This window comes from Gadus chalcogrammus, chromosome 4 (assembly GCF_026213295.1).
Source record: "Gadus chalcogrammus isolate NIFS_2021 chromosome 4, NIFS_Gcha_1.0, whole genome shotgun sequence".
NCBI classification, from domain to species: Eukaryota; Metazoa; Chordata; class Actinopteri; order Gadiformes; family Gadidae; genus Gadus; species Gadus chalcogrammus.
This window is the reverse complement of record NC_079415.1, coordinates 35620247-35647324: the sequence shown is the minus strand read 5'-3', so window position 1 is coordinate 35647324 and position 27078 is coordinate 35620247. Positions and strand designations below refer to the sequence as shown.

At 46.1% G+C, this 27078-nt stretch overlaps 2 protein-coding genes across 2 annotated transcripts in view; both read right to left on the bottom strand.

Moving 5' to 3' along the window:
* Positions 1–655: 655 nt before the first annotated feature.
* LOC130380668 (NACHT, LRR and PYD domains-containing protein 3-like) lies at positions 656–15654 on the bottom strand. Its single transcript, XM_056587945.1, has 5 exons — positions 15551–15654; positions 7355–9134; positions 6753–6923; positions 6098–6271; positions 656–925 (listed from the first exon to the last, which is right to left on the bottom strand). Exons 1-5 carry the CDS (start codon positions 15624–15626, stop codon positions 658–660), a joined length of 2469 nt encoding a protein of 822 aa, XP_056443920.1. The 5' UTR covers positions 15627–15654; the 3' UTR covers positions 656–657.
* Positions 15655–22786: 7132 nt separating this feature from the next.
* The window catches only part of LOC130381051 (ly6/PLAUR domain-containing protein 1-like), a 5053-nt gene continuing 761 nt past the window's right edge, over positions 22787–27078 (bottom strand). Inside the window, exons 2-5 of the mRNA XM_056588471.1 lie at positions 26927–27076; positions 24544–24675; positions 23107–23274; positions 22787–22800 (exon numbers count right to left, since the gene is read on the bottom strand). Coding sequence (XP_056444446.1) covers positions 22787–22800; positions 23107–23274; positions 24544–24675; positions 26927–27076 — 464 coding nt within the window. The remainder of the gene's footprint in view (positions 22801–23106; positions 23275–24543; positions 24676–26926; positions 27077–27078) is intronic.

Sequence of the window (27078 nt, the reverse complement as noted above, 5' to 3'; positions counted from 1 at the left end):
AGTAAATGCGCCGGGTATTTGTGTGACGCAGACAGATGCGCCCACGTCATGTAAACAAACCGGGCACGCACGAGGAAAGCTGGAGGTGGTATTGATGTTGAATATTACATTTCCTTGTTTAATTAATTTTAAATGTTAAATATTCTATGTTAAATCCCAAATAAATTGTTGTCATTTCTAAACGAAAGCCGGAGACTCCGTCATTAAATGTATTCGTCGTTATTCAGCTTCTTCTTCTCCTCCGGAAAAACACGACCGCATTGCATTGTGGTATACGGGAGTAACATGTACGGTACATCATGTGTACACTCAAATTTTGGTTAGGGTTAGTTTCAAGCAACAACTTGAATCTGTTTAGTATTGCAATTGTTTTTTGAACATGGAGAAAATATATTTTTTAAAGAAACAGTCTGAGCCAATGTTATTTATTTTTATTTCTACATTTCAGAATCTTGTATTTATATTTTTGAGCAGAATTCTAGCTTTGTATTGTTTTATGTTCCTATTGTTAAAAGTAAAAAAGTGTATTATGAACAACAATTTGTTTTCTTACTGTACCGAAAATTAACCGAACCGAGATTTTTGTGTACCGTTACACCCCTACTAAGAACGTTTCTTCACAGGTTCTAACATTGTGTAGAACCAGGTAGTGTTTTGTCAGCAGGGAAAAGAGCAACAGAAATGCATCAGGCAGGAGCAGCACTTACTGGAAGCTAGAATAACCAGTTTGAAGAAGAGGCTGACAACTGACCTGAGAGTTTCCAGTGTACAGTTTGGACTCCCCAGTCCAGCAGAGAGCAGCTTCACTCCTGAATCCTGCAGATCATTGGTACTCAGGTCCAGCTCTCTCAGTTTAGAGGAGTTGGAGCTGAGAACTGAGGCCAGAGCTTCACAGCATCTCTCTGACAGACGACAGCTATTCAGCCTTCAAACAAAATTAACACAACATGTGTTTTAAATACATAAATAACAAGAAACGGTTTAAAATAACATTTTGAAGTTAATGGAAGAATAGTGTTGAAATCATTTATTAGAGATATTTTCAAATTCAAATTCCAAGTTGTATTGGTCACGTTTGCAAAAATAACGTTTTACATACAGTGAGATTAAAAAGGGGTCACCACTCATTTTCTCATTCACCACTCATTCATTTTGCAAATAACCGTAACCTGAATAAATAATAGATAATCAACCAGTAATTTAAAAACAGACATCCCTTAATGTGGTGATGCTATAAAAACCAAGTATATAAATATAAAAGTGCATAGAAAGTGGTGCAGTAAGGGCAAGAGTGCCAGTTATAGTCCCCCGGAGTTAAGCAGTCTAACTGCCTGCAGAAAGAAGCTCCTCCTCAGTCTCTCAGTCCGAGCTCTAAGGCAGCGTAGGCGTCTGCCTGACTACAGCAGGGTGAAGAGGCCAGCATCTGGGGGAGAGGCGTCCTGCCTGGTTTTCCCGGCTCTTGCCCTCCCCCTCTTGCTGTATGTATATTCCAGGGTGGGGAGGGTTAACCTAATGGTTCACTCTGCTGAGCGCAGCGCCCTCTGCAGGGCAGCCCGGTGTGGTGCGGTGCAGCTTCCACACCAGGCTGATCTGCAGCCTGTGAGGATGATCTCCACGGATGCAGAGTAGAAGGTCCTCAGGATGGAGGGGGAGACCTTGACCTTACTCAGCCGCCGGATGGGGAAAGATTCGGATGGATTCTTCAGCATGAGGGGGAATGTAGACCGCCATGGTGATGATTGCTGAGAGCTCAGGGGGCAGGTAGTGTGGACGATTCAAGATGGTCAGGTGTTCCTGGCGGGAAGAACAGCCAGTGGAGAGGACGCGGGCATTCCTTGGGTAAAACCATTTCTTGTTTATCATGAGACAAACTCTGCCGCCTTTGGATTTCCCGGAATCTTCTGTTCTATCCATGCGAGCGATGTGGAAGTGCTCGGCTGGTGTGACCGAGTGGTCCGGTTTAGAATGGGACAGTCAGGATTGGGTGAAACATAAGATGTTGCCGTCTCTGATGTCCCGCTGGAAAGCAATCCGTGCCCTGATATCCTCCATCTCATTTTCCAACAACTGGACATTCGCGAGCAGAATACTCGGCAACGGAGGATTATATGCCTTGCTTCTCAGTCTGTTCCGGATTCCACCTCGTGGAATTTTGTGTTTTATTAACTAAACAAAAATATATCAGTCAATACATTAAATCCTTATGTTTTTGTATATTGGGTGTAAAATGTATGGCACATAGCCACAAGGGATCAGGACCAAACATATAAGCTGTAATAACTGCACATAGCCACAAGATGGCAGCACCATGAAGCATACGAGGAGGCCAGAGGCGGGCGCTCAACACCCTAGCCAATCAGAGCACGTAGTCCGTCATAGAGGCCATAACTGCCCCGTATCTAAGGAGAGAGCTAGCCAAAACATATCATACACTCTAGAGCAGGGGTGGGCAATTATTTTTCCCAGGGGGCCAAATGATCAACTGAAAATATTTTGGAGGGCCGGGCCAAAATGCCGAACTCACTTTTTTTTTTTAACATAAAAAGCAGTAATTGGCATTGTTTTGACCGCTGGTAAGAGTGTATGTTATTATTTGGCAATTAAAAGGTGAGGTTAGCTTTTCGAAAATATCATTTATTCAAATAGAATTTCCAAAAGGATTTTTCAGTCACATTAATAACAAAGGGGATTTTGAGTTTCCTATAAATTTGAAACAAGGATTTTCTTTGCTTTCTAAAGACATCACATCATCTTTGTCGTCAAAATAAACAAGACATGTCACTGAACTGTGTAAAGAAAAGTGTCACCATTTTATAGCCTTTTTGACTTTACATGACTATATTAAACTTTTAATGTTTTCAGAACTGTGCATAAAAGAAAAGAAAAGAAAAAGATCAAGTGTCCCAATTCACTTGTTATATTTCCACATTTTAGTGTTCTTCAGTTCTTTTCTTAAGACAGGTTGAATGTCTGAGGTGGAGATGCGAAGCACAGCTGACAGATGTTCATCAGTGAGAGAGGATCTGTACCTGGATTCATGACTGAGAATGTCTGTTCACATATGTAGGTGGATCCAAAGAGAACCAACATCTTCTGAGCTCATGTTTGGAAAGATCTCCTCCTTGAGAGCAGAGTAGAACTCTAGCAGTGATGCTGACAAGTGACAAGCTTAAAGTGCTCTTTCAGTAGTGAATCAGACTGCAGTTCAATGAGTTCAAGCTGAACATCAGTGGGTGCACTATCAACACTGCAGGTAAAGGGAGAGGAAACCAGCTGCATTTCATCCTCAACCTTTTTGAAATCTTGAAAACGCCTTGAAAATTTGCCATGCAGTACTCCTAACATGGATGAGTACCTGTGCCGGTGATCAGCTGATGGTTTGACTTCTTGCAGGGTCTTCATGTGTTGGAGATTGTTGCTGCCTAGTTGCCTTGAAATTAATTGCAACTTTGTCATGAAGGCTTTCACATGGCTATGAATTTCATGAGCAAAAAGGCCCTTGCCCTGCAGTTGTGTGTTCAGTTTATTCATCCTTGCAGTCACAGCAACAGCAAATGTTAAATCTGCCATCCAGTCCTTATCAGACAGCTCTGGGATGGTTTTGCCTTTCATCTCACAAAACTCTTTTATCTCTGATTTCAGAACCCAATACCTTTTCAGCCCTTTGTCCAGGCTGAGCCATCTGACAGCTGTGTGGTACCTGACATCACCATGTTCGCTCTCTTGCTCCTCCAATAGTGAAACAAACTGCCTGTGATTTAATGCTCACACTCTGATGAAATTAACTGTTGAAGCAACAACATCAACCACATGGCTAAGTTTTAGCACTGACTTGAACAACGCTTCCTGATGAATAATACAATGTATGAACACAAATTTTTGCTCTGCGTTGAGTTCACTCACTTTATCTTGCATTCTTTTCAAAAGCCCAACATTTTTCCCTGTCAAATTCGGACATCCATCCGTAGTGACACCTGCCAGTCTGTCCCATGCGATTCCCAGTTCGTCCATGCAAGCGTTTACCTCGGTGAACAGATCACTCCCCGTTGTGGTTCCTTTCATTGGCCGCATTGCTGCCAGCTCCTCCCTAAGCTTGAAGTCTGGGCTGTGTCACGGACGTTACAGCTGTAATCCAAAGCGAAATAATTTTTTTTGAAGCTTGCCACTTCACTTTGCAGCTGAAACTCCAGATTCTCTGCGATGTCCTCCACCCTTCTCCTCACGGTGCGGCGGGACAGCGGGATGTTTTCAAACGCCTATTTTTTCTCTGGCCATAGCAGGTCTGCAGACTCGACCATGTACTCTTTCACAAACTCCCCCTTCAAGAATGGCTTACTGTTCTGGGCGATTTTGTGGGCCATCACAAATCTGGTTCTGGTCGCTGCATCTCTGACTGCATGCAGCTTTGTAAAACAGCCTTGTTGTTTTTCTAGCTTTGCTAGTAAATCCATGGATGTCCGCGCTCGTTCTGCATCAGTAAAGTTTTTGTATTTCTCGGCATGTTTCGTCTCGTAATGCCGTTTCAAATTGTACTCTTTAAACACAGCGACATGCTCCCCACAAACCAAACACACAGGTTTACCCTTGACTTCAGTAAAGAAAAAATGAGTAGTCCAAATTTGTTTGAAAGTTCTGCTTTCGGCATCCACTTTCCTCTTTTTGGCATGAGCCGACATTTTCGGTGACAAGGAAGGTCAACAGTTCAGGGGTGACACGGAAGGACGACAGGTTGTCAATCACACGCATTTCACGTGCACAGTTGACGTGCACGATTGCGTGCACTGTGAGAATAAATGGGCTTCAAAATAAAAGCAATGCGGTTTTAGTCCACCCATAAGATATACATAAATATGTTTTATTTTCTAATCAGCATGTAATCTTTCGCGGGCCGGTCAGAAACATCCCGCGGGCCGTACAATGCCCAGGTCTGCTCTAGAGGCAAATCATCTAGGTGACCAGCAAAGCGTATCTCCACGCGTGCATATACAATACCCCTCCGTTAGCTACAGATGCCATACCGAACCTTTACTAAAGAAAGGGAGTCAAATGCCGTCCTGATTCGATGACCTTTTCTAAAATAAATCGATTGTAAAGCAATTTGTATATTAATGTTACATTTATTGTAGTATATTGTGTATTGTATTGTAATACATGTTATCAGTGCATCTAGCTGTTTTGTATGAGAAGTTTTATCTAATATTACGTTCATTGTGTTGAGAGGAGAAAAATATCAGAGCGAGAAGGAAAACACAAAGAGAGCAAAGACAGCATTTGTGGGTGCAGGTGTGTCAGTTGAGTTCTGCTTCACTTTACGTGCGCGCTCAATGAATCGTTTCTGCCTCACAGGCTTTATTGTTGCTCTCGCGATCAAAGAACTGCTGACCGCAAGTGCAGTTACAATAATGATTTGTGCGCACAGATGTGTTAGTTGTTCACCCGGGAAGTCATGTTTGCTTGCGCCTTTTGTCAGTGACATGCCGTCGTAAACGTTGCAGGCCTGTCTGGGCTCAGTGTTGCAACACAATAGACTCTTCACTCTTAACACGTGCAAGAAAAAGTCCCGGTACCATTATAGGGAGTGGAGAAGACTGAGGTTTCCGTCCACAACATCCCAGACACAAACAGAAACACCAATAAAACCGGCCCCACATACACTCTCTCCCGTACTCCTTTAGCTGTCAAACAACTAAGAAGTAAATGTCTCAACATCATTTAGCTGGGCGATCTCTAGAGAGAATAAAGTACTCTCCTTTGTCTTTTCCCACTCTCTCCTCTTTCCCACTCACTCGTGACCACTCACCCTTCCCCAGATTACCCTGAAGTCTCTATATCAACCCATCCTATAGGTTAAACCCCCCGTATTTCACCCTGCTCTCAACTATCACCGTCCCGTACACGGGAGACACTATCGTTATATTTTGTGTCCATGTTTTTTTTTTATAAATAAAAATTTGCAAGCGTATCGATCTATAACTATATCCACCTCAACAACAGGATGTATCATTTCTATGATGCCGAAGTAATTAATGTGGTCACCAGTAAAATAACTGTTCTCTGATATGGATTGTGGTGTACCTGCAGATTGATTAAAACTGACCTGAGAGTTTCCAGTGTACAGTGTGGACTCCCCAGTCCAGCAGAGAGCAGCTTCACTCCTGAATCCTGCAGATCATTGGTACTCAGCTCCAGCTCTCTCAGACTAGAGGAGTTGGAGCTGAGAACTGAGGCCAGAGCTTCACAGCATCTCGCTGACAGCTGACAGCCATTGAGCCTTCACACAAAATAAACACAACCTGTTAGGAACTGTAATTAAATTATAGGAGAAAATTATAACCAGTTTTTTTAAATACATGAAATATATAAATAACCTGGATCTTAAAATATCAAGACAAAGATTTCACACAGATGTTAAATTATCAAACAGAAAGTATCATTATACTCCACTAAAACATACAGTTTTATAAATGGGTTGTTATTAAACTTTATTTAACAATTCTAAACCGCACTTTACTGTCTGACTACATGATAATCAGAATAATAATGTTGTACAACATGCACATTATACCATCATTAAGAAACTAAGAATATAATGTGTACCTAAACTGTCATGCCAACAAAAATATAAATATGTTGAGTTATTCTTATGAAAACAATGTATTTATGACCTAACCTTTCTGGATGTAAATCGGTTAAATGTCTTCTGATATTGAACCTTTTGGTGTTATTGTGGGTGACCATTGGGTAAAACTGACCTGAGAGTTTCCAGTGTACAGGGTGGACTCCCCAGTTCATCAGAGAGCAGCTTCACTCCTGAATCCTGCAGATCGTTGGTACTCAGGTCCAACTCTCTCAGACTAGAGCTGGAGCTGAGAACTGAGGCCAGAGCTTCACAGCATCCCTCTGACAGATCACAGCCATTCAACCTTCACACAAAATAAACATGCTAGGAACTGTGAAATAACATAAACCTCAAGTTATTCAATAAAAAGGAATGTAATTAGATGAACCAAAAAAATACTAAATAATTAGTTGTGTAAACGTTCATTATATATTCAAGGTGAAATGTTAAATAGTTCTTTAGTTGAGAATGAAAATGTTTTGAAATGAAAACTACTTGTATGTTCTATTGTTCTGAATATTCTCTTACATGTACTGTAATACATTAAACGTTAATAGGACACCTAAAGAGATGTTTTGTATATTATTATATAACTTAACTTTATTCTGTTATGAGTAGAATATTAAAACATGTTATGAACTTACAGAGATCTTTTGCATATTATTTTAACCTTATATTCTAGTTTTTTGTAAATTGTGTAGAGTGTATTGTAATACATGTTATGAGTGAACCTACAGAGATGTTTTGGAGGCTTTGACCACTGGCAGCAGCCTCAGAAGACCCTCCTCTGAAGCAGAGTATTTCTTCAGGTCAAACACGTCCAGCTCCTCTTCTGATGTCAGTAGGATGGAGGCCAGAGCTGACAGTTCAGCAGGAGAGAGAAATTCTTCTGAGAAATTTCCTGATGTCAGGTACTGTTCGATATCCTTCACTACAGAACGGTGGTTCAGCTCATTCAGACAGTGGAACAGATTGATGCTTCTCTCTGGAGAGAGATCTCCATCTATCTTCTCCTTGATGTAAGACACTGTTTTTGTATTGGTCAGTGAGCTAGTTCCTGTCTGTCCCAGCAGACCTCGTAGGACAATCTGATTGGTCTCCAGAGAGAGGCCCAGGAGGAAGCGGAGGAACAAGTCCAGTTGTCCGTTCTCACTCTGTAAGGCCTTGTCCACAGCACTCTGGTAGAGGAGGAGGAGTTTATCTTCCCCAGAGGTGGGTGGTTCTTCTGAGATCAGATTGGTACCATCGTTGATGAATGTCAAAAAGACATAAAGGGCAGCCAGAAACTCCTGGAGACTCAAATGGACAAAGCAGAACACCCTGGCCCGGTACATCCCGCACTCCTCTTTAAAGATCTTGGTGAACACCCCTGAGTACACTGAGGCTTCTTTGATATCGATGTCACACTTTGCCAGGTCTTCCTCGTAGAAGATCAGGTTGCCTTTCTCCAGCTGGTTAAAAGCCAGTTTTCCCAGAGAAACAATAATCTTCCTGCTCTCTGGACCCCAGTATGGATCTGTTTCAGATCTCCCATGGTACTTCCTGTCCACCTGTATCGACTGAACCCAAAGGAAGTAGCTGTACATCTGAGTCACGGTCTTGGGCATCTCTTCTATTTGGGATTTCTTTAAGATGTCCTCCAGAATATTAGCAGTGATCCAACAGAAGACTGGGATGTAACACATGATGTGGAGGCTTCTTGATTTCTTGACGTGGGAGATGATAGTGTTGGCCTGCGTCTCCTCTCTGAATCTCTTCCTGAAGTACTCCTCCTTCTGTGGGTCAGTGAACCCTCTCACCTCTGTCACCATGTCAACATACTCAGCAGGGATCAGATCGGCTGCCGCAGGGCGTGTGGTTATCCAGATGCGAGCAGAGGGAAGTAGTTTGCCCCTGATGAGGTTTGTCAGCAGCACGTCCACCGAGGTGGACTTTGTGACATCAGTCCAGATCAGGTTTTCCTTGAAATCCAATGGAAGTCGACACTCATCCAGTCCATCCAAGATGAAGACAACTTGGAACCGGTCGAATCTGCAGATTCCTGCTTCTTTGGTCTCAATAAAGAAATGATGAAGAAGTTCCACCAAGCTAAATTCTTCCCCTTTTAGTAAATTCAGGTCTTTGAATGTGAAGAGAAACGTGAAGTGTATTTCTTGGTTGGCTTTTTCTTCAGCCCAGTCCAGGGTGAACTTTTGTGTTAAGATGGTTTTACCAATGCCGGCCACACCAGTTGTCATTGTTGTCCTGATTGATTTATCTTTTCCAGGTAAGGGTTTGAAGATGTCTCCACATTTTATTGGTGTTTCCTCCTTGAATGGTTTACTGAAAGCTGTTTCAGTCAGTCTGACCTCATGTTCCTTGTTGACCTCTCCACTGCCTCTGTGTGTGATGAAGAGCTCTGTGTAGATGTCATTCAGAGGTGTTGAATGGCCTGGTTTAGCGATTCCCTCAAACACACAGCAGGAATTCTCCTTTAAACGAGACTTGATTTTATTTTGGCACTCGACAGCAGATCCTGAATGAGAAAAACAACAGAAGACATCAGTTAGTGTATGGTGACAGTGGGAACATGTCAATATTTCCTTAAATAATAAACTTCATAATATTTAGTGGCTTATAACTTGTGGTCAGAGAAGCTGGTTGTGACAAAAACTGCATGTTACAGATTAAAATGTTCACGACTATTTCGTTTTTCCTCAGCAATATGATTGGCTGTTACATGCATAGGAGGGGCTAAGATCAGCAGTGAGGAGACCCAGGTAGGAGGGGGTAAGAACAGTGAGGGGACCCAGGTAGGAGGGGGCAAGAACAGTGAGGAGACCCAGGTAGGAGGGGGCAAGAACAGTGAGGAGACCCAGGTAGGAGGGGGTAAGAACAGTGAGGAGACCCAGGTAGGAGGGGGTAAGAACAGTGAGGAGACCCAGGTAGGAGGGGGTAAGAACAGTGAGGAGACCCAGGTAGGAGGGGGTAAGAACAGTGAGGAGACCCAGGTAGGAGGGTGTAAGAACAGTGAGGAGACCCAGGTAGGAGGGGGTAAGAACAGTGAGGAGACCCAGGTAGGAGGGGGTAAGAACAGTGAGGAGACCCAGGTAGGAGGGGGTAAGAACAGTGAGGAGACCCAGGTAGGAGGGGGTAAGAACAGTGAGGAGACCCAGGTAGGAGGGGGTAAGAACAGTGAGGAGACCCAGGTAGGAGGGGGTAAGAACAGTGAGGGGACCCAGGTAAGAGGGGGTAAGAACAGTGAGGAGACCCAGGTAGGAGGGGGTAAGAACAGTGAGGAGACCCAGGTAGGAGGGGGTAAGAACAGTGAGGGGACCCAGGTAAGAGGGGGTAAGAACAGTGAGGAGACCCAGGTAGGAGGGGGTAAGAACAGTGAGGAGACCCAGGTAGGAGGGGGTAAGAACAGTGAGGAGACCCAGGTAGGAGAAGGGTAAGAACAGCAGTGAGGAGACCCAGGTAGGAGGGGGTAAGAACAGTGAGGAGACCCAGGTAGGAGGGGGTAAGAACAGTGAGGAGAACCAGGTAGGAGGGGGTAAGAACAGTGAGGAGACCCAGGTAGGAGGGGGTAAGAACAGTGAGGAGACCCAGGTAGGAGGGGGTAAGAACAGTGAGGAGACCCAGGTAGGAGGGGGTAAGAACAGTGAGGAGACCCAGGTAGGAGGGGGTAAGAACAGTGAGGAGACCCAGGTAGGAGGGGGTAAGAACAGTGAGGAGACCCAGGTAGGAGGGGGTAAGAACAGTGAGGAGACCCAGGTAGGAGGGGGTAAGAACAGCAGTGAGGAGACCCAGGTAGGAGGGGGTAAGAACAGTGAGGGGACCCAGGTAGGAGGGGGTAAGAACAGGGAGGAGACCCAGGTAGGAGGGGGTAAGAACAGCAGTGAGGAGACCCAGGTAGGAGGGGGTAAGAACAGTGAGGAGACCCAGGTAGGAGGGGGTAAGAACAGTGAGGAGACCCAGGTAGGAGGGGGTAAGAACAGCAGTGAGGAGACCCAGGTAGGAGGGGGTAAGAACAGTGAGGAGACCCATGTAGGAAGGGGTAAGAACAGCAGTGAGGAGACCCAGGTAGGAGGGGGTAAGAACAGTGAGGAGACCCAGGTAGGAGGGGGTAAGAACAGTGAGGAGACCCAGGTAGGAGGGGGGGAGAACAGCAGCGAGGAGACTCAGGTAGGAGGGGGTAAGAACAGTGAGGAGACCCAGGTAGGAGGGGGTAAGAACAGCAGTGAGGAGACCCAGGTAGGAGGGGGTAAGAACAGTGAGGAGACCCAGGTAGGAGGGGGTAAGAACAGTGAGGAGACCCAGGTAGGAGGGGGTAAGAACAGCAGTGAGGAGACCCAGGTAGGAGGGGGTAAGAACAGTGAGGAGACCCAGGTAGGAGGGGGTAAGAACAGCAGTGAGGAGACCCAGGTAGGAGGGGGTAAGAACAGTGAGGAGACCCAGGTAGGAGGGGGTAAGAACAGTGAGGAGACCCAGGTAGGAGGGGGTAAGAACAGTGAGGAGACCCAGGTAGGAGGGGGTAAGAACAGTGAGGAGACCCAGGTAGGAGGGGGTAAGAACAGTGAGGAGACCCAGGTAGGAGGAGGTAAGAACAGTGAGGGGACCCAGGTAGGAGGGGGTAAGAACAGTGAGGAGACCCAGGTAGGAGGGGGTAAGAACAGCAGTGAGGAGACCCAGGTAGGAGGGGGTAAGAACAGTGAGGAGACCCAGGTAGGAGGGGGTAAGAACAGTGAGGAGACCCAGGTAGGAGGGGGTAAGAACAGTGAGGAGACCCAGGTAGGAGGGGGTAAGAACAGCAGTGAGGAGACCCAGGTAGGAGGGGGTAAGAACAGTGAGGAGACCCAGGTAGGAGGGGGTAAGAACAGTGAGGAGACCCAGGTAGGAGGGGGTAAGAACAGTGAGGAGACCCAGGTAGGAGGGGGTAAGAACAGAGGGGAGACCCAGGTAGGAGGGGGTAAGAACAGCAGCACAACGGGGATACGAGGGGAACCCACGGTAGGGGGTCATTACAGCGAGCAGGCCAGTGGGAACACATGTGTTTTGAGGAGATTTTAATCTTGTCAGGGTGTCTCTTTCAGTTCAGCTCAGAGCCCTTGCACCCACTGTGCGGAGAGCCCTAGCACCCACGGTGCGGAGAGCCCTAGCACCCACGGTGCTGAGAGCCCTAGCACCCACGGTGCTGAGAGCCCTAGCACCCACGGGGCTGAGAGCCCTAGCACCCACGGTGCTGAGAGCCCTAGCACCAACGGTGCTGAGAGCCCTAGCACCCACGGGGCTGAGAGCCCTAGCACCCACGGTGCTGAGAGCCCTAGCACCCACGGTGCTAAGGCGGGAGGTCGGGACGGTGAAGACCAGCTGAGGATGATGAAGGGAGCGGCAGGGCCTGTCCTCCTGGAGGAGGTCGGGGAGATAAGTGGGGGCCACGTTGTGGAGGGCTTTGTCGGTGAGCAGAAGGGTTAAAAGGTCAGTCCGGTGTTGGACAGTTAGCCAGTGTGGTTGGACGAGAACGGGGGTGATGTGGTCAGGGGATTTGGTGCTGGTAATGATGATGTTAAACATTCTTTAACCTGATACCTCCACAATAACCCTACATATCTGGATCAAACCATTTAACCTGATATACCACAATAACCCTACATATCTGGATCAAACCATTTAACCTGATGATACCCAACAATAACCCTACACATCTGGATCAAACCATTTAACCTGATTCCCCAACAATAACCTTACATCTATGGATTACAATTACAATTAGGGTATTTAGCAGATGCTTTTATCCAAAGCGACTTACATCGGTAAATACACACATTGACACACCGACGGCAGAGTCAACCATGCCAGGTCGTCAGGAGCAGTAAGGGTTAAGTTAAGTAAGGTCATTCAGCTGTTCAGCACCCAGGCTCTGGAACTCCCTCCCCCCACACATAAAACAGTCAGACACCATTACAACCTTCAAGTCACAACTCAAAACTCACCTGTTCAAACTCGCACACATGTCTAACTGATCATTGTTTTGATTGTTTTTTTGTTTTGTTTTTTCTTATGTTTATTTATTTATTTTTTACAGAATGTCTTGTTTTTTAAAAAATGTATGATGACTATATGCTCTCTAAGGTGACCTTGGGTGTCTTGAAAGGCGCCTCTAAATTAAATGTATTATTATTATTATTATTATTAAGTGTCTCGCTCAGGGACACATCAATACTCAGCTAGGAGGAGCTGGGGATCGAACTAGCAACCTTTCGGTTACAAGCAAAAACTGCTTTACCTCCTGAGCTAAGCCGGATCAGACCATTTAACCTGATACCCCCACAATAACCCTACATATCTGGATCAAACCATTTAACGCCAAAGAGGAAAGATACGAAACATGCAAACAATTAGCCTAATTTAAATATCATGATGTCAAAGATGCTTCATATGTCTGAAACTGCATAGAAATAGCAAGTCGATTTTGGGGAAAGAATAATCCATAGGGGCTTCATGAATGAATGCTATAGTAGGCCATGCCATTCATTAAAATAATAATAATTATTATAATAACAATTAAAGCTGCAAGCAGCAAATTTCGTTGTCTTCTGCAATGACAATAAAGGTTATTCTATTCCACTGGTTGCTGACAGTTAAAAAGGCCAGCGGACTCGATGGTGAGCATTTTCAAGCGAGCGTTAGCGCTAGCTCCGTCAAGGCAACCCTGTCGGCAAGACAACATTGATAAATTCTCTCCGGCCGTCTACCTGACAGGGTTAATGATGAGCTTTATAGTAGATTATAATATGTATTCCAGAACCCCCAACAGAATCATTCTAGTGAGAATCGCGATGCATCGAAGAATCGATTATTTTCCCACCCCTGCCCAGCGTGCTACCAGGCCCGTCAAGTGGAACAGACGACTTCCCGTCCATAGGGCCGGGCAGCTCAGACTCGGGCAAGCTCCCCCGGCCACTACTGCCTGACGTAATCAGACCAGCAGATTGATTCCTGACTTGTTCTGAAAGACCAATCAATAGAATTTGAATGGATACCATAATTGTAAAACAACATTGCGTTCTTGGTCTGCTCTGCTGCTTGCCGCTCCTCGCTCCAATGCCAAAATGAATTCAGGGGCATCTGTGCTGCCAAGTTCCTACAAGATGCCAACCAGTGCATCCTGGGTAAAATGGGTGTGTAGAAAACACTTTTGACCATTCATTGCAAAATGCAAACTTTGGACAGTACTTGGACTGAAACAGATGATGTATCACAAAGACTCAAGAACACAAGTACAGACAAGAACGCAGAAGGCCAAATGTATTTACAATCATAAACTTTAAAATGATTGATCACAAGTGCAGGAAGTGCAAAATGCTCCTCCCCGTCACTGTTGAGCAGGGGGGGCCCTGCTCAACAGTGACAGACAACAGTGACAGACAGCCAGAGGCGTTACTATAGGTAACTACAGTGCAGGCCCATTGGGGCCCGGAGCTCAGAGGGACCCGTAGTCTAGGCCCCACGGTGAGTGGTCTCATGGCCCAGTCAGGGCAGCTGTACGTGTTGGCAGGGCCTGGTGCTGGAGCACTGATCGGCTAAAGTACCTTAGCTAAAAAGTATTTTTTCAGCATTTGCATATGAAGTACCTAACCTGCGTCCCCATCATATGCTGGTTCATTCCAGCTTCCACCAGTTAATTTAATATTTCAAAAGAAGAATCGATCGCAACAGTTTGGGATTCTGGGATATTCTTTATGTTGACTGCTAGTGATCCAATGCCACGACTTGACTGATGTTGGTCCACATTTGTCATCCCTTTCCGAGATTATTTCCTTTTATGTGAGGGAAAGACGTGACCATCGTGGCGAACATTGGCGCTCCATCATTAACGGCCATCAGTCAGTCACTCAACCCTAACGGTGCGGCCACACCAAACACGTTACTCGCGTTGGATAACGCGAGTAACGCGCCTAACCTGACGCTTGATCATTGTGGGGTGGTTACTCGGTTCAACGCTTCCAACGCGTCAACGCGCCAATGCAGCTAGATGAGTCCATGTTCATGCAAGTGAACGGAGCGTTCCCTCTTCGTCATAACTATCAAACCAAACATCCTTCACATTCACCGAGCGAACATTATGAAAGTAAAATGCACATTTCTCGTTAAAAATGTTTCCATAAACGCATTTAATAGCGTAACTATGTTACTATTTCCACCCAGAATAAAGAAAAATGTCGGCCGTATGCTTCTGTCCAAGCTCACTACTCTCTGCCAGTGACGTCGGGTCAAGCTCAACGCTGATTGGCTATCGCGGCCAAGCGTCACGCGTTGGAGCGTTGAAAGTTCAGATTTCTGAACTCCGGGCGTTGGCGCGTTGGGCGCGTTACTGCGTTTACGTGCGTAATTACGTGCGTCTGACGCGCGTAACGCCCCTAACTTGACGCTTCATCGCATGTAACGCGTCTACGCGCCTATACCAATGGTTCCCTATGCAAAAATGCCGAATTTTGACGCCCCTAACGCGAGTAACGCGTTTGGTGTGGCCGTACCGTAACCCGTTACTGTTTTGGGGAATCTACTTTCAGAGGTGGAATAAACCCTTTTGTGCTTGTCGATCAACATTTTGTGCTTTCTGGAAGGGGTCTGGAAGGAGTAATACAAAATATAGATTTAGTATTGCCACTTTAGAAATGGATGTGAGGGGTTAAGGTGAGGGTTACCAAACTATAAAAGGGATCCTGTCAAACTAGCAATAACACCATTGAGCCAAGGAATACAGCAGCACTAAGTAAAACCCCTACCTCTCAAAAAAGGTAAGTCGTATTCCACACAAATGCAATCCCGAGTGGATGATAATGAATCACTGGATCCCAGTGGATTAAAGGACAAAGAAGTTCCCTTCTTGTCAAAACAAAGCTGGCAGAGACCGTTTCTTTATAAAGTACATTAATGGTAACAACTCACCCACACCAGCAAGAGAAGAGCTCAGACCCAGGGTGGAGCATAAGTGTCCATCCCTCTTCTTCATACTATCAATCATCACGTGACTGGCTCTCTCCCCTTTCCCCATCACCATGTCGATCAGACACCGTGCTCGGTCTGCTCTGATCGTCTGGCCCTCCATCACAGAGTCCTTTTCCTCAGTATTGAACACCTTCTGCTGCCAAAGGTCATCCAGGAGACCTTTGATAACTGGGTCTGAGACTCTTTCCACAAATTTAGAACGGATCCTCCCAAGCTCCCCTGGAAGAGAAATCAAAAGGCAATATGAAATGACAATGAGCAAACAAGATAGTTGACTCATTAAACTCGTCTTTATTGGGGTAAAGGTAAAACCGTTTGTTGCACCAACTTGTTCACTCACAACATAAAAAAAGTCCTTAAAACGAACAACCTTGATAGTTCATTTAAATATTGTTTCTAGTTCAGATCAATAATTCTAAAAACCCATGCCCATCATACAGCAAAATTCAACAGTTTGTCCCTTGTGCATTAAGATAAACACATCTTACCTTCCAGTTCATAGTAACGTGGCTTTACGCCGATTCCATATATTTTCGAATATACATTGGTTTTTCCCTAACTCTTCTTTGAGGCCAACGCCAGATTTTTTATAGGTTAGATTATCTTCTTCGACATTACGAATGAATACATTACGAATAGTGTCTATTCTATGACGTGTGTTTCATGCGTGCAGATTAACCATCATCAACGATCAAGTGTAGAGAATAATCCTATTTCCTATCACTTTAATCTGTAGAAGAGCTTTTGTCCAAACAAGATTCAGAGAGCTTCAAAATGGTTTACTTAGAGGAACCCTCTCATGACCTGCTGGTATCTTTACACTTTTCTGCTTACATTGGTTTTAATCTTTTAGTTGTAGGCTGTAAGCAAACAGTAAACCAATATATTTTGGCTATATCGGAAAGTTTGGTGACATCTTTACATTATAATCCAACGCGGGGCATTATTCCAATGCTGGAGCGCATTTCTCTCATGTAAAAATAAGAAAAATAGAAAAAATAATAAATACTATCTGGACAGTCAGATCGCCACTGGTTTAATTTTTAAATGTCAATTATTTGGACGATTGAGTGCATGCAGGTGAGGGGGAAGGCATCTTGAGTGAGGGGCGCTGCCCTGTGAAAGCCATAATTGTAACCTTGAATCGGCTAAATATAGGTTGATCTTTCGTTATATTTGCCCCAGACTATGCTTCAATAGTGATTAAACAATGATTAAAAAGGCCTATTGTGATGGAAGTATTCTCTTGCTTAGTCTCACGCGCTGTCATTGTAGTTTCGCTTGCTCGCACACACTCTAAAAAATCATTATCAATTAGCACAAATATAGAAGGAAAACAAAATTCCTGTTATACATGGTCTTCATCAAGTTCACGTATGCCTCTCCTTTTTGATTACAATTATAATAATGAATTAAAGCTGCAAGCAGCATTTTACGGGTGCCAAGCCTAAAGCCGACCAATAAGACCCTGTCAGACCATGAAGACCCTGTCAGACCAATAAGACCCTGTCAGACCATATAGACCCTGACCCAGACCATGAAGACCATTAAGACTGTGACGCAGACCATGAAGACCCTGACAAAGGCAATTAAAACCTTTTTTGTCTGCATACGTTTGACAACGCTGGAATAGCATCAGCTTGGATCTGTTGATGTGCGAACAAAGTGTCATAACCGTACGTCAAAAGGCTGAGGAGTTTTGATTCTGAAGTTTGAAATGTATTGCTTCAGCGCCCCCTGTAGTCCTATTTTGGTGAACTTCAGCCCAGTTAACCTTGACCTATGCTTCTTTAAATACACCAAGCGTGGTGATGATTGACTCAAGTTAACCCCGCCTTTAATCACCCATCTTTCATTGGGCTAATTTGGACGTTCAGCCGCCATTTTGTTACAGGTTCTGGGTTTCCAGGGCACATTTGCTCAACATGAGGTGATTTCACTGCACTCAGTGTGTGCAGTGAAATTACATTCTTGGGCCATATTATGTCAAATGACCTGTCTGATGACAAGGATATCTATAGGCAGCGTCGGAAGCTGTATGCACAAGCAAACATGCTCCGCCGTAGGTTTAGTATGTGCTCTGTACCTGTTAAAATCTCACTCTTTCGAGCGTATTGTACGCCGCTGTATACTGCCCACCTGTGGTGTCGTTATAAACAAGGCAGCATTAGAAAGCTTACAGTGGCCTATAATGATAGCATGAGGCTACTGCTGAGAGCTCCAAGAAGCTCCAGCGCAAGCCAAATGTTTGTAAGTGTTGGGGTCCCTACCTGCTCTGCTGTGTTACGTGGCCTGATGTATGGATTTATGTGTAGGGCATCTGAGTCCGAAAATAACTTAATTGCAGTTTTGGCCAACCCTCTATGCAGTTCGGTTAGATTTTCTTCCAGACTGTGGAACCATTGGCGATCATGTCTGTATGCTCGGCACTGAATATTGTGAATTTGTGTATGTTTTTACTCTGTGTTTGGTTATTTGTTTATTGTTTGTGTTGATATGGATCCTCCTGGGTCTGAAATAAAGAATTATATATACAAAAGTCTACCGGATTTCATGACTGTAGACGAATAAAGTCAGATAATAGGTACGTCCAAAGTTTGCAGCTATGTTAATTGATATAGCTCCCCCTAAGACCGATATGGGTACAATTTGGAGAGGTTGCATTTTCAGTTAAATGTTTTACGGCTCCCTATAGCCCGATATGGATCAAATTTGGCGAGGTTCATCTTGACCCATGTGCCTTTGACTACACCAAGTTTGATGAGGATTGGTTTAAGTTCACCTTGCCTTTTGGCATTGAGTTCATTTTGGACGATTTTGAGCCTCTGGCGGCCATGTTATTTAGTCAATCAACTTCATTTTACTTGAGCAGTTGGCACTTTGGTTCCCAACAGCCAATAAGTTGGACCCGCTCAAATCAAACATTCCTTCTATGAACTGTGGTGATTTTAGTCACAGGCCACGCCCATTTCGATGCCACGCCCTAATTGAAAATATGTTAACTTTATCTTGTTCAGAATTTGATTCTACAACTTTTGTATTAGACTCAAGATCATAAGAGTCCATTTTGATGTTGATATAAGCATTTAAGTCTTTACACGTTTTAAACCACTCTTTTTAGAAGTCAATGGCTCCTGGGCGCTTTAGTTTTTTTATAGTACAGACTTCGCTTAATGTTAGATTGAAGACATTCGTCCATAGATGATAGGTGCTAAAGGATATTTGTCTGAGTAAGAAAAACCTAGAATCCTTAAGGAATTTACTGTTTTTAACAAAGTTCGAAATAGTCACAAAACTCTCAAAATAAAGTAGTAGGTTCGTCAGGCACATTTGTTCACCATGAGGATATGCATGTGTTAATAAAGTTTCATTACTCTAAGTCAAAGCGGTTATGAGAAATATTTGTTCGGCCAATCAGTGTAATATTGGCTCTCTGTTAATCTTGAGTCAGCCTCTACAGCTCTAGTAAGTTTCATAAAAAGCGTGGGAGCGGTTTAGGCTGTGTAAGTCAACCGTGGCGGAATAATAATAATAATAATAATACTAACAATTACAATAGGTTGCCTTCGTACTTTGTGCTTGGCACCCTAATAATAAAATCTGCAAGCAGCCTTTTACGGGTGCCAAGCTGAATCAAACCATTTAACCTGATACCCCACATAACCCTAAATATCTGGATCAAACCATTTAACCCCCAAGAGGTAAGATGTCTCCATATGAAATTCAAAAGTAATTTAGTCCGAACAGAACAAATAAGAGTCTCATACTGCTCCTTAAAATTTGAATTTCTTCTGTCTTCAAAGTAAGAGTCTCTTCTGCTCTTCATGATAATAGTCCCCTCTGTCTTCAAAGTAAGAGTCTCTTCTGCTCTTCATGATAATAGTCCCCTCTGTCTTCAAAGTAAGAGTCTCTTCTGCCCTTTAAAATAATAGTCTCCTCTGTCTTCAAAGTAAGAGCCTCTTACCGCCCCACAGTGTGTCGGCCAGTTCCTCCAGGTTCATCTCCAGCTCTGTTTGATGCTGCTGTACACACTGAGCACTGGTAACCTTTGACCTCTTCTGGCGTCTGTGGAGAACACACACACACACACACACACACACACACACACACACACACACACACACACACACACACACACACACACACACACACACACACACACACACACACACACACACACACACACACACACACACACACACGGCAGTTTCTAGGCGAGAGCATTTCAATTGTTTCCAGCTTTTAAGTCGTTAATTATCTTAATAAGATATTATAACTTGCTACTGAGATCTTATTACTTGCTCTCAGTAACCTTATGCTTGAAAATAGAATGACATGAGATTTGATCAACTCTGACGTACCAAACTGCTTTGTCAAAGTCTGAGTCTTATTTAAGCATGTTATCTTTTCCTTCTCTTATATTAAGAACAGACAATATCCAAATGGAAGTCACTGTTTTAGCGTCAATCTTGACCACAGAACATGTAGATCAGGGGTACTCAAGTAGAAATGAAGAGGGGCCACAAAAAAAAAATTCAGTGACTCAAGGGGCGGGTCGGTATACGTGTGACTGAGGCCGATATATGCTCTGTTTTAGACGTAACGCGTAAGCACGTAAGATACATAACCCCCCCTTGCGCGGTAAAATATCCCCCCTTACGTGCTTAAGTGCGTCGGCCAAAATTCCTGACTATGCGACTAAAACACTACGGCCCTACGCAGCTCGCAAAGACTGTGATTGGCCAGCTAACCACATCCTTTCAGGAGTCTCACATTTCCGGTTTTACAGCATAATAGCGCCATTTTTAAAAGGCTGTGACAGAAGCGAATGAAGAATTTTGAAGAAGGAGAAGAAGAAAACACAAGAACGTATTATGATAATTATAAATATAAACAAGCCAGCGATTTCCACTTCCACGCCCACAGATTTGTTCGTTGCTCCCCCTACTGTTCTGGCGGAGAATCCCCTTGCAACTCGCGCAATCCTTAAGGAACCTTAAAGGAACCGTAAATCAAAACTTGTCTAAAACAAGTCCCTTGTGTAAATTACGTGCTTACGTCTCTGCGTCGAAAACGACCCTAAATCGGCCTTGACTGCTGCTGAGATGGACTGTCTGCCTCGTATAGAGATCGCGGCGCGCGGTTTCAAAATAAGAGCGCCCAGCACGATTTTTTTTTTTTAATAATTAAAAAAACTTTTCAAAACAGCCCGAGGGCCATTAATAGACACCCCGCGGGCCACAAAAGGCCCGCGGGCCGCTACTTGAGTATGACTGATGTAGATCATGTAGACAGAAACACAGTAGAGAACTAAGACAGAACCCTGTTCATATCAGGGGAGCCTTTAAAGGAGAACTCAGGTGATTTTTAACCCCATTAGGCAGAGATCTGCCCTGGCTGCCAGCGATACGGAATAGCTATAACGCTAACCTATGGGGGCAAACTCTTTAGCCGCTTCTGGGGCTTCTCAATACATTCAGAAAACCCTTCCAAGACCCATGTAACACGAGTTGGGTCCTCACGAGTTGGGTCCTCACGAGACAACACCGTGCTCGATTAACTCAAATAGTGTGGCGCAACATTACAAACTTAGTGTTTTTGCATGGAGTCACTCCCCTCAGATTACCCCGTTGACCTATCCAGAACGCCCTCACTAGTCGACAGCATGACGGATGTGCGCGGATGCACAGCCTCTGGCTAGCGGCTGGGAGCGCATCCGTTCTGCTGTCGGCTAGTGAGGGCGTTCTGGATACGTCAACGGGGTAATCTGAGGTGAGCAAAAACACAAAGTTTATACTGTTTCGCTGTGTGTGTGTGTGTGTGTGTGTGTGTGTGTGTGTGTGTGTGTGTGTGTGTGTGTGTGTGTGTGTGTGTGTGTGTGTTCTGCTTCCGTGTAAATGGTTAGGTGTGGTGCATGGATTACCAATACCGTCCGCAGCAGAGATCGCACCTCGGGATGTACAATGGCTGGCAGGGCAAACTTTCCCCGAAACGTCCCAAGGCAGCTCCAGGCAACCACGCAGGACAGCGTCCTTCCTCGTAATAATCAGGTGGAGAGCCTCTTTCCCCCGTCGCTTCCACCGACGTCCAGACTCACTCCACAACGAGCGCCCAAAACCGCCGCACCACTCCCAGCTACCGAGTTGACGCAAAGCCGTACCAGACCTAACTCGGCACTAATAAAGAAAAACGAAAAAGACCTGCATGCAACCGGCTGGGTCCTTCACTATCTTCCGCTCACCCCTTCCCGCTCGTTCTTTCGGTTCTCCCTCCCGCCACTTTTCTTTTCCTTGTCCGTCATTCGTCTTAAAGGCGCAGTCTATTTGTACCTGTTACACAGGTGAAAGGTTTTAAAAGCGGCGAAAGAAGGGCTGCTCGCTGCGACATACGGTTCAGAATGAGGAAGTAGGCTAACTGAACTGACTCCCTCTCAGCCCGATGCGGTCACTGTGAATGTCACACACACACACACACACACACACACACACACACACACACACACACACACACACACACACACACACACACACACACACACACACACACACACACACACCTGCAGCTGAAGGGTGAAAAGTACATCTAAAAGGAGAGAATAAGAGCAATAAGTACATATACTGGCACGAACTGGACTTCAACCGGTTATAGACATTATATTTGTCTGTAAACTACAAATGGTTCAAAAAAAGCAAAACACAAACTGCATTGAAAGACGAGAGGTTTGATGATCAAAGATTTATTGAGAGATATAGGCCTAAATAAGCCCCCCTAAAACCATATATGTTCTTTTACAACTGGACTCAGTGTGCTCTGGTTGAAGTCCAACATGAACCAGTATCTTCATTGAATGTTGTGTGACTCTAACCCCTTTTAGATACCTCGTCGACAGCGCTGCGGACGGACGCTGCGGAACCACCAGCACTGCCGGGTTCATGTTGTAACTCAACAGCGTCCCCAGCAGGGGGCGCCAGTAACACAGCAATATGCAGGAGTTCCTCTGCACCATCCGTGAAGGCTCATTCGGTGTACGGCGTGGAGGTACTGAATAGTTATCGGGTATTTTTTTTACACGCCATGATTGGCAGAGTGTCTTCGACGGCTGCATGTTGGTGAACTAATGTGTTCCGCTCAATATGGTGACGACATATTTATATTTTAACAGGTCTATGTTTTATTCTATTCAGAGCGAGCTACCGGGAATTCAGACCCAGGTGTTTTAACATATGGTTATAAATAAACACAAAGAATTATAACATTACAAAGAAGCACACACACACACACACACACACACACACACACACACACACACACACACACACACACACACACACACACACACACACACACACACACACACACACACACACACACACACACACACACACGAGCAGAAGCGACCGGCGGCGTCTACCCCAGCCCCTCCCCCGACATCAGGAGCAGGAGGAGTGGGAGGAGCCTGCAGAAGGGGGCGGGGCTCCAGAGGCGGGGGGCGGGGCCGCTGCTGGCGGAGGGCTGGCTCCGCCTCCGGCGCGGCCCGTTGCACAGCGGCTGGGAGCAGCAGCTGATGCAGACCGAGTGCAGGCGCCCCGTGCAGAACTGCTGGTAGCCCGACGACGAGATGAGACACGCCCCCGACGACGCACACGACTTACGGTAGTGTACACCTGGAGGGGAGAGACAGTCAGTCCTTACACTAGTGCCCACCTGGAGGGGAGAGACAGTCAGTCCTTACACTAGTGCCCACCTGGAGGGGAGAGACAGTCAGTCCTTACACTAGTGCCCACCTGGAGGGGAGAGACAGTCAGTCCTTACACTAGTGCACACCTGGAGGGGAGAGACAGTCAGTCCTTACACTAGTGCCCACCTGGAGGGGAGAGACAGTCAGTCCTTACACTAGTGCTCACCTGGAGGGGAGAGACAGTCAGTCCTTACACTAGTGCCCACCTGGAGGGGAGAGACAGTCAGTCCTTACACTAGTGCACACCTGGAGGGGAGAGACAGTCAGTCCTTACACTAGTGCACACCTGGAGGGGAGAGACAGTCAGTCCTTACACTAGTGCCCACCTGGAGGGGAGAGACAGTCAGTCCTTACACTAGTGCCCACCTGGAGGGGAGAGACAGTCAGTCCTTACACTAGTGCCCACCTGGAGGGGAGAGACAGTCAGTCCTTACACTAGTGCACACCTGGAGGGGAGAGACAGTCAGTCCTTACACTAGTGCCCACCTGGAGGGGAGAGACAGTCAGTCCTTACACTAGTGCCCACCTGGAGGGGAGAGACAGTCAGTCCTTACACTAGTGCACACCTGGAGGGGAGAGACAGTCAGTCCTTACACTAGTGCCCACCTGGAGGGGAGAGACAGTCAGTCCTTACACTAGTGCCCACCTGGAGGGGAGAGACAGTCAGTCTGGGGAGAGAGTGAGCTATAATTGAATAAAGTTCTACCCTCGTTAATTAAGGCTAATTAGATATAATTGAATACAGATCTAAACAAATGCAATTTTAAATGTAGGACTTTATAAAGTTAATATCATTTCACAGATGGGAAAACATGCCTGATGAAGATCCCTAGAGATCGAAACGTTGCCTGTTAATAAATCCACTTCTGGAGCATTTAAACCGTGGGCAGACTCTCCTATTTTCTTATTTTCAACGCGATTGTCTAGCATCTGTGGATTACCTTTGGATGTGCGCGCCACTCCTATCATTAACAGGTGGAAAACATGTCATATTTACACAAAGGTGATAATGGCGAGGACCATTCTTATTCTGCTTATTCCGTTCAGTGCTTATTATTACCATGAATAAATGGAGCACAACAAGTAGCTTCATCATCGGGCCTCACGCTTGATTCAATCGATTCATTCTAATTCAATCACCATCGTTGTGTTCCTCTAGAATGATCCCCCCCCCCCCCCTCACCGGCCCCCGTACCGTCCGGTGTCACAAGCACCTCCTGCTGACACGTGTCCTGGACGTTCACGGTGCAGTTCACCACGTAGTCCGGCAGGGAGCAGTCATGCGCCGCCTCCTCGCACTGGTAGCACTGGATCTGGAGGCCCGCGCCTGGGGAGCCGGGACGCAGCGGAGGGTCAGGGTCGGGGTTCGTGCGGCGGAGCGGTCGGTGACACATTGATTGATTGATTGATTGATTGATTGATTGATTATTTTGTCTTAAAGTCGTCGTGTTCAGAGAGACGGACGGAAAGAACCGCACGGGCAGCTGACGGTGACGAATGTCAAAGTAAAAGTCCCGTACGCGCAAAGGCCTGATTACGCCAAGCCGGGGAAAAGGTCATGTAAACCCTGGAGGGCCGGTCATGTTAACGTGGCGGGCCGGTCATGTTAACGTGGAGGGCCGGTCATGTTAACCCTGGAGGGCCGGTCATGTTAACGTGGCGGGCCGGTCATGTTAACGTGGAGGGCCGGTCATGTAAACCCTGGAGTGGCGGTCATGTTAACGTGGAGGGCCGGTCATGTTAACCCTGGAGGGCCGGTCATGTAAACCCTGGAGTGGCGGTCAGTCATGTTAACGTGGCGGGCCGGTCATGTAAACCCTGGAGGGCCGGTCATGTTAACGTGGCGGGCCGGTCATGATAGGGCGGGCTGCTATCCTGGAGTGGCGGTCAGTCATGTTAACGTGGCGGGCCGGTCATGTAAACCCTGGAGGGCCGGTCATGTTAACGTGGCGGGCCGGTCATGTTAACCGTGGAGGGCCGGTCAGTCATGTTAACGTGGCGGTCAGTCATGTTAACGTGGCGGGCCGGTCAGTCATGTTAACGTGGCGGTCAGTCATGTTAACGTGGCGGTCAGTCATGTTAACGTGGCGGGCCGGTCATGTTAACCCTGGAGGGCCGGTCATGTAAACCCTGGAGGGCCGGTCATGTTAACGTGGCGGGCCGGTCATGATGGGGCGGGCTGCTATCCTGGAGTGGCGGTCAGTCATGTTAACGTGGCGGGCCGGTCATGTAAACCCTGGAGGGCCGGTCATGTTAACGTGGCGGGCCGGTCATGTAAACCCTGGAGGGCCGGTCATGTTAACGTGGCGGGCCGGTCATGTTAACCGTGGAGGGCCGGTCAGTCATGTTAACGTGGCGGTCAGTCATGTTAACGTGGCGGGCCGGTCATGTAAACCCTGGAGGGCCGGTCAGTCATGTTAACGTGGCGGTCAGTCATGTTAACGTGGCGGGCCGGTCAGTCATGTTAACGTGGCGGGCCGGTCATGTTAACCCTGGAGGGCCGGTCAGTCATGTTAACGTGGCGGTCAGTCATGTTAACGTGGCGGGCCGGTCATGTTAACGTGGCGGGCCGGTCATGTTAACGTGGCGGGCCGGTCATGGTGGGGCGGGCTGCTATAGGAACATGTGTCGCCTGGACTTCTCTGCCAAGTGAACCACATGATAAAGAACGGAAAGGCTCAATAGAAGCGCGGAAGGAGGCGACGAGGAGCGTGACGAGGTGGAGGCAGCAGCGGCGCCATAGAGTTATGATCGGGAGCTACGGGGAGGTTGTGTATAGCAGGGAGGGAAGTACACCGACCCAGCAGGGAGCTCACAGGGCCGGCTCAAAGTCCCGGGGTCCACATATGGTTGTTCCTCTATACTGACACTTGGACTTATTGTCGCTCTGGATAAAAGCGTCCGCTAAACGCCCTGAATGTCAATGAGGCGCAGAATCACACCTTTCTTCGGTGTGTGTGTGTGTGTGTGTGTGTGTGTGTGTGTGTTGGGGGGGAGCGGGGGTCTAATAGAATAGACAACAGAACACATCTAGGCAAAGAGATTCGGACACGATATAATAATAATAATAATAATAATAATAATATACAATAATACAGAATAATATATAATAATAATAATAATAATAATAATAATACCATATATACTATTATTGGTTATATGTATACAACCAATTCTCCATTCCAATTAACCATTCTCGATGGTTATATGTATATAATAATATATATGTATATAATGTATGTATATAACCATCGAGAATCCAACAGAGCACAAACAATAAGAAGAAAACATAATTAGTATATTGATTAGAATTGAAAACAAAAACCACTATTAAAGTTTAAAAAAGGGGCATTACGATTGCAATTTGCGGTCATTGAAGGTTTCAAAGAAAACAACTTGACTTAAAAAGGTCGAAACGCACTGCCGAAGAAAAATGGAGAATCGAATGAAGAAAACACAGAAATCCGGACTGGGACCGAACGACGGGGGACAGAAACCCAGCATTCGTCCTACCTATCGCCGGGAGAAGGACTGCGACCAACGAGGCGAGGAGAACCATGGCCATCCTCCCCTCTCACCGAGCACATCAGAGCACGGAGGTCCCACCGCCGCACGGCCCGGGGACGTCCGGGGTCCGAGTCCGGTTTCTCCTGGAGACCAGCCGGAGGAGCTGCGTGACCGTCGGGATCTGAGTCCGGGGTCCGGGCTCTCCTGGAGACCCCGTTCGACT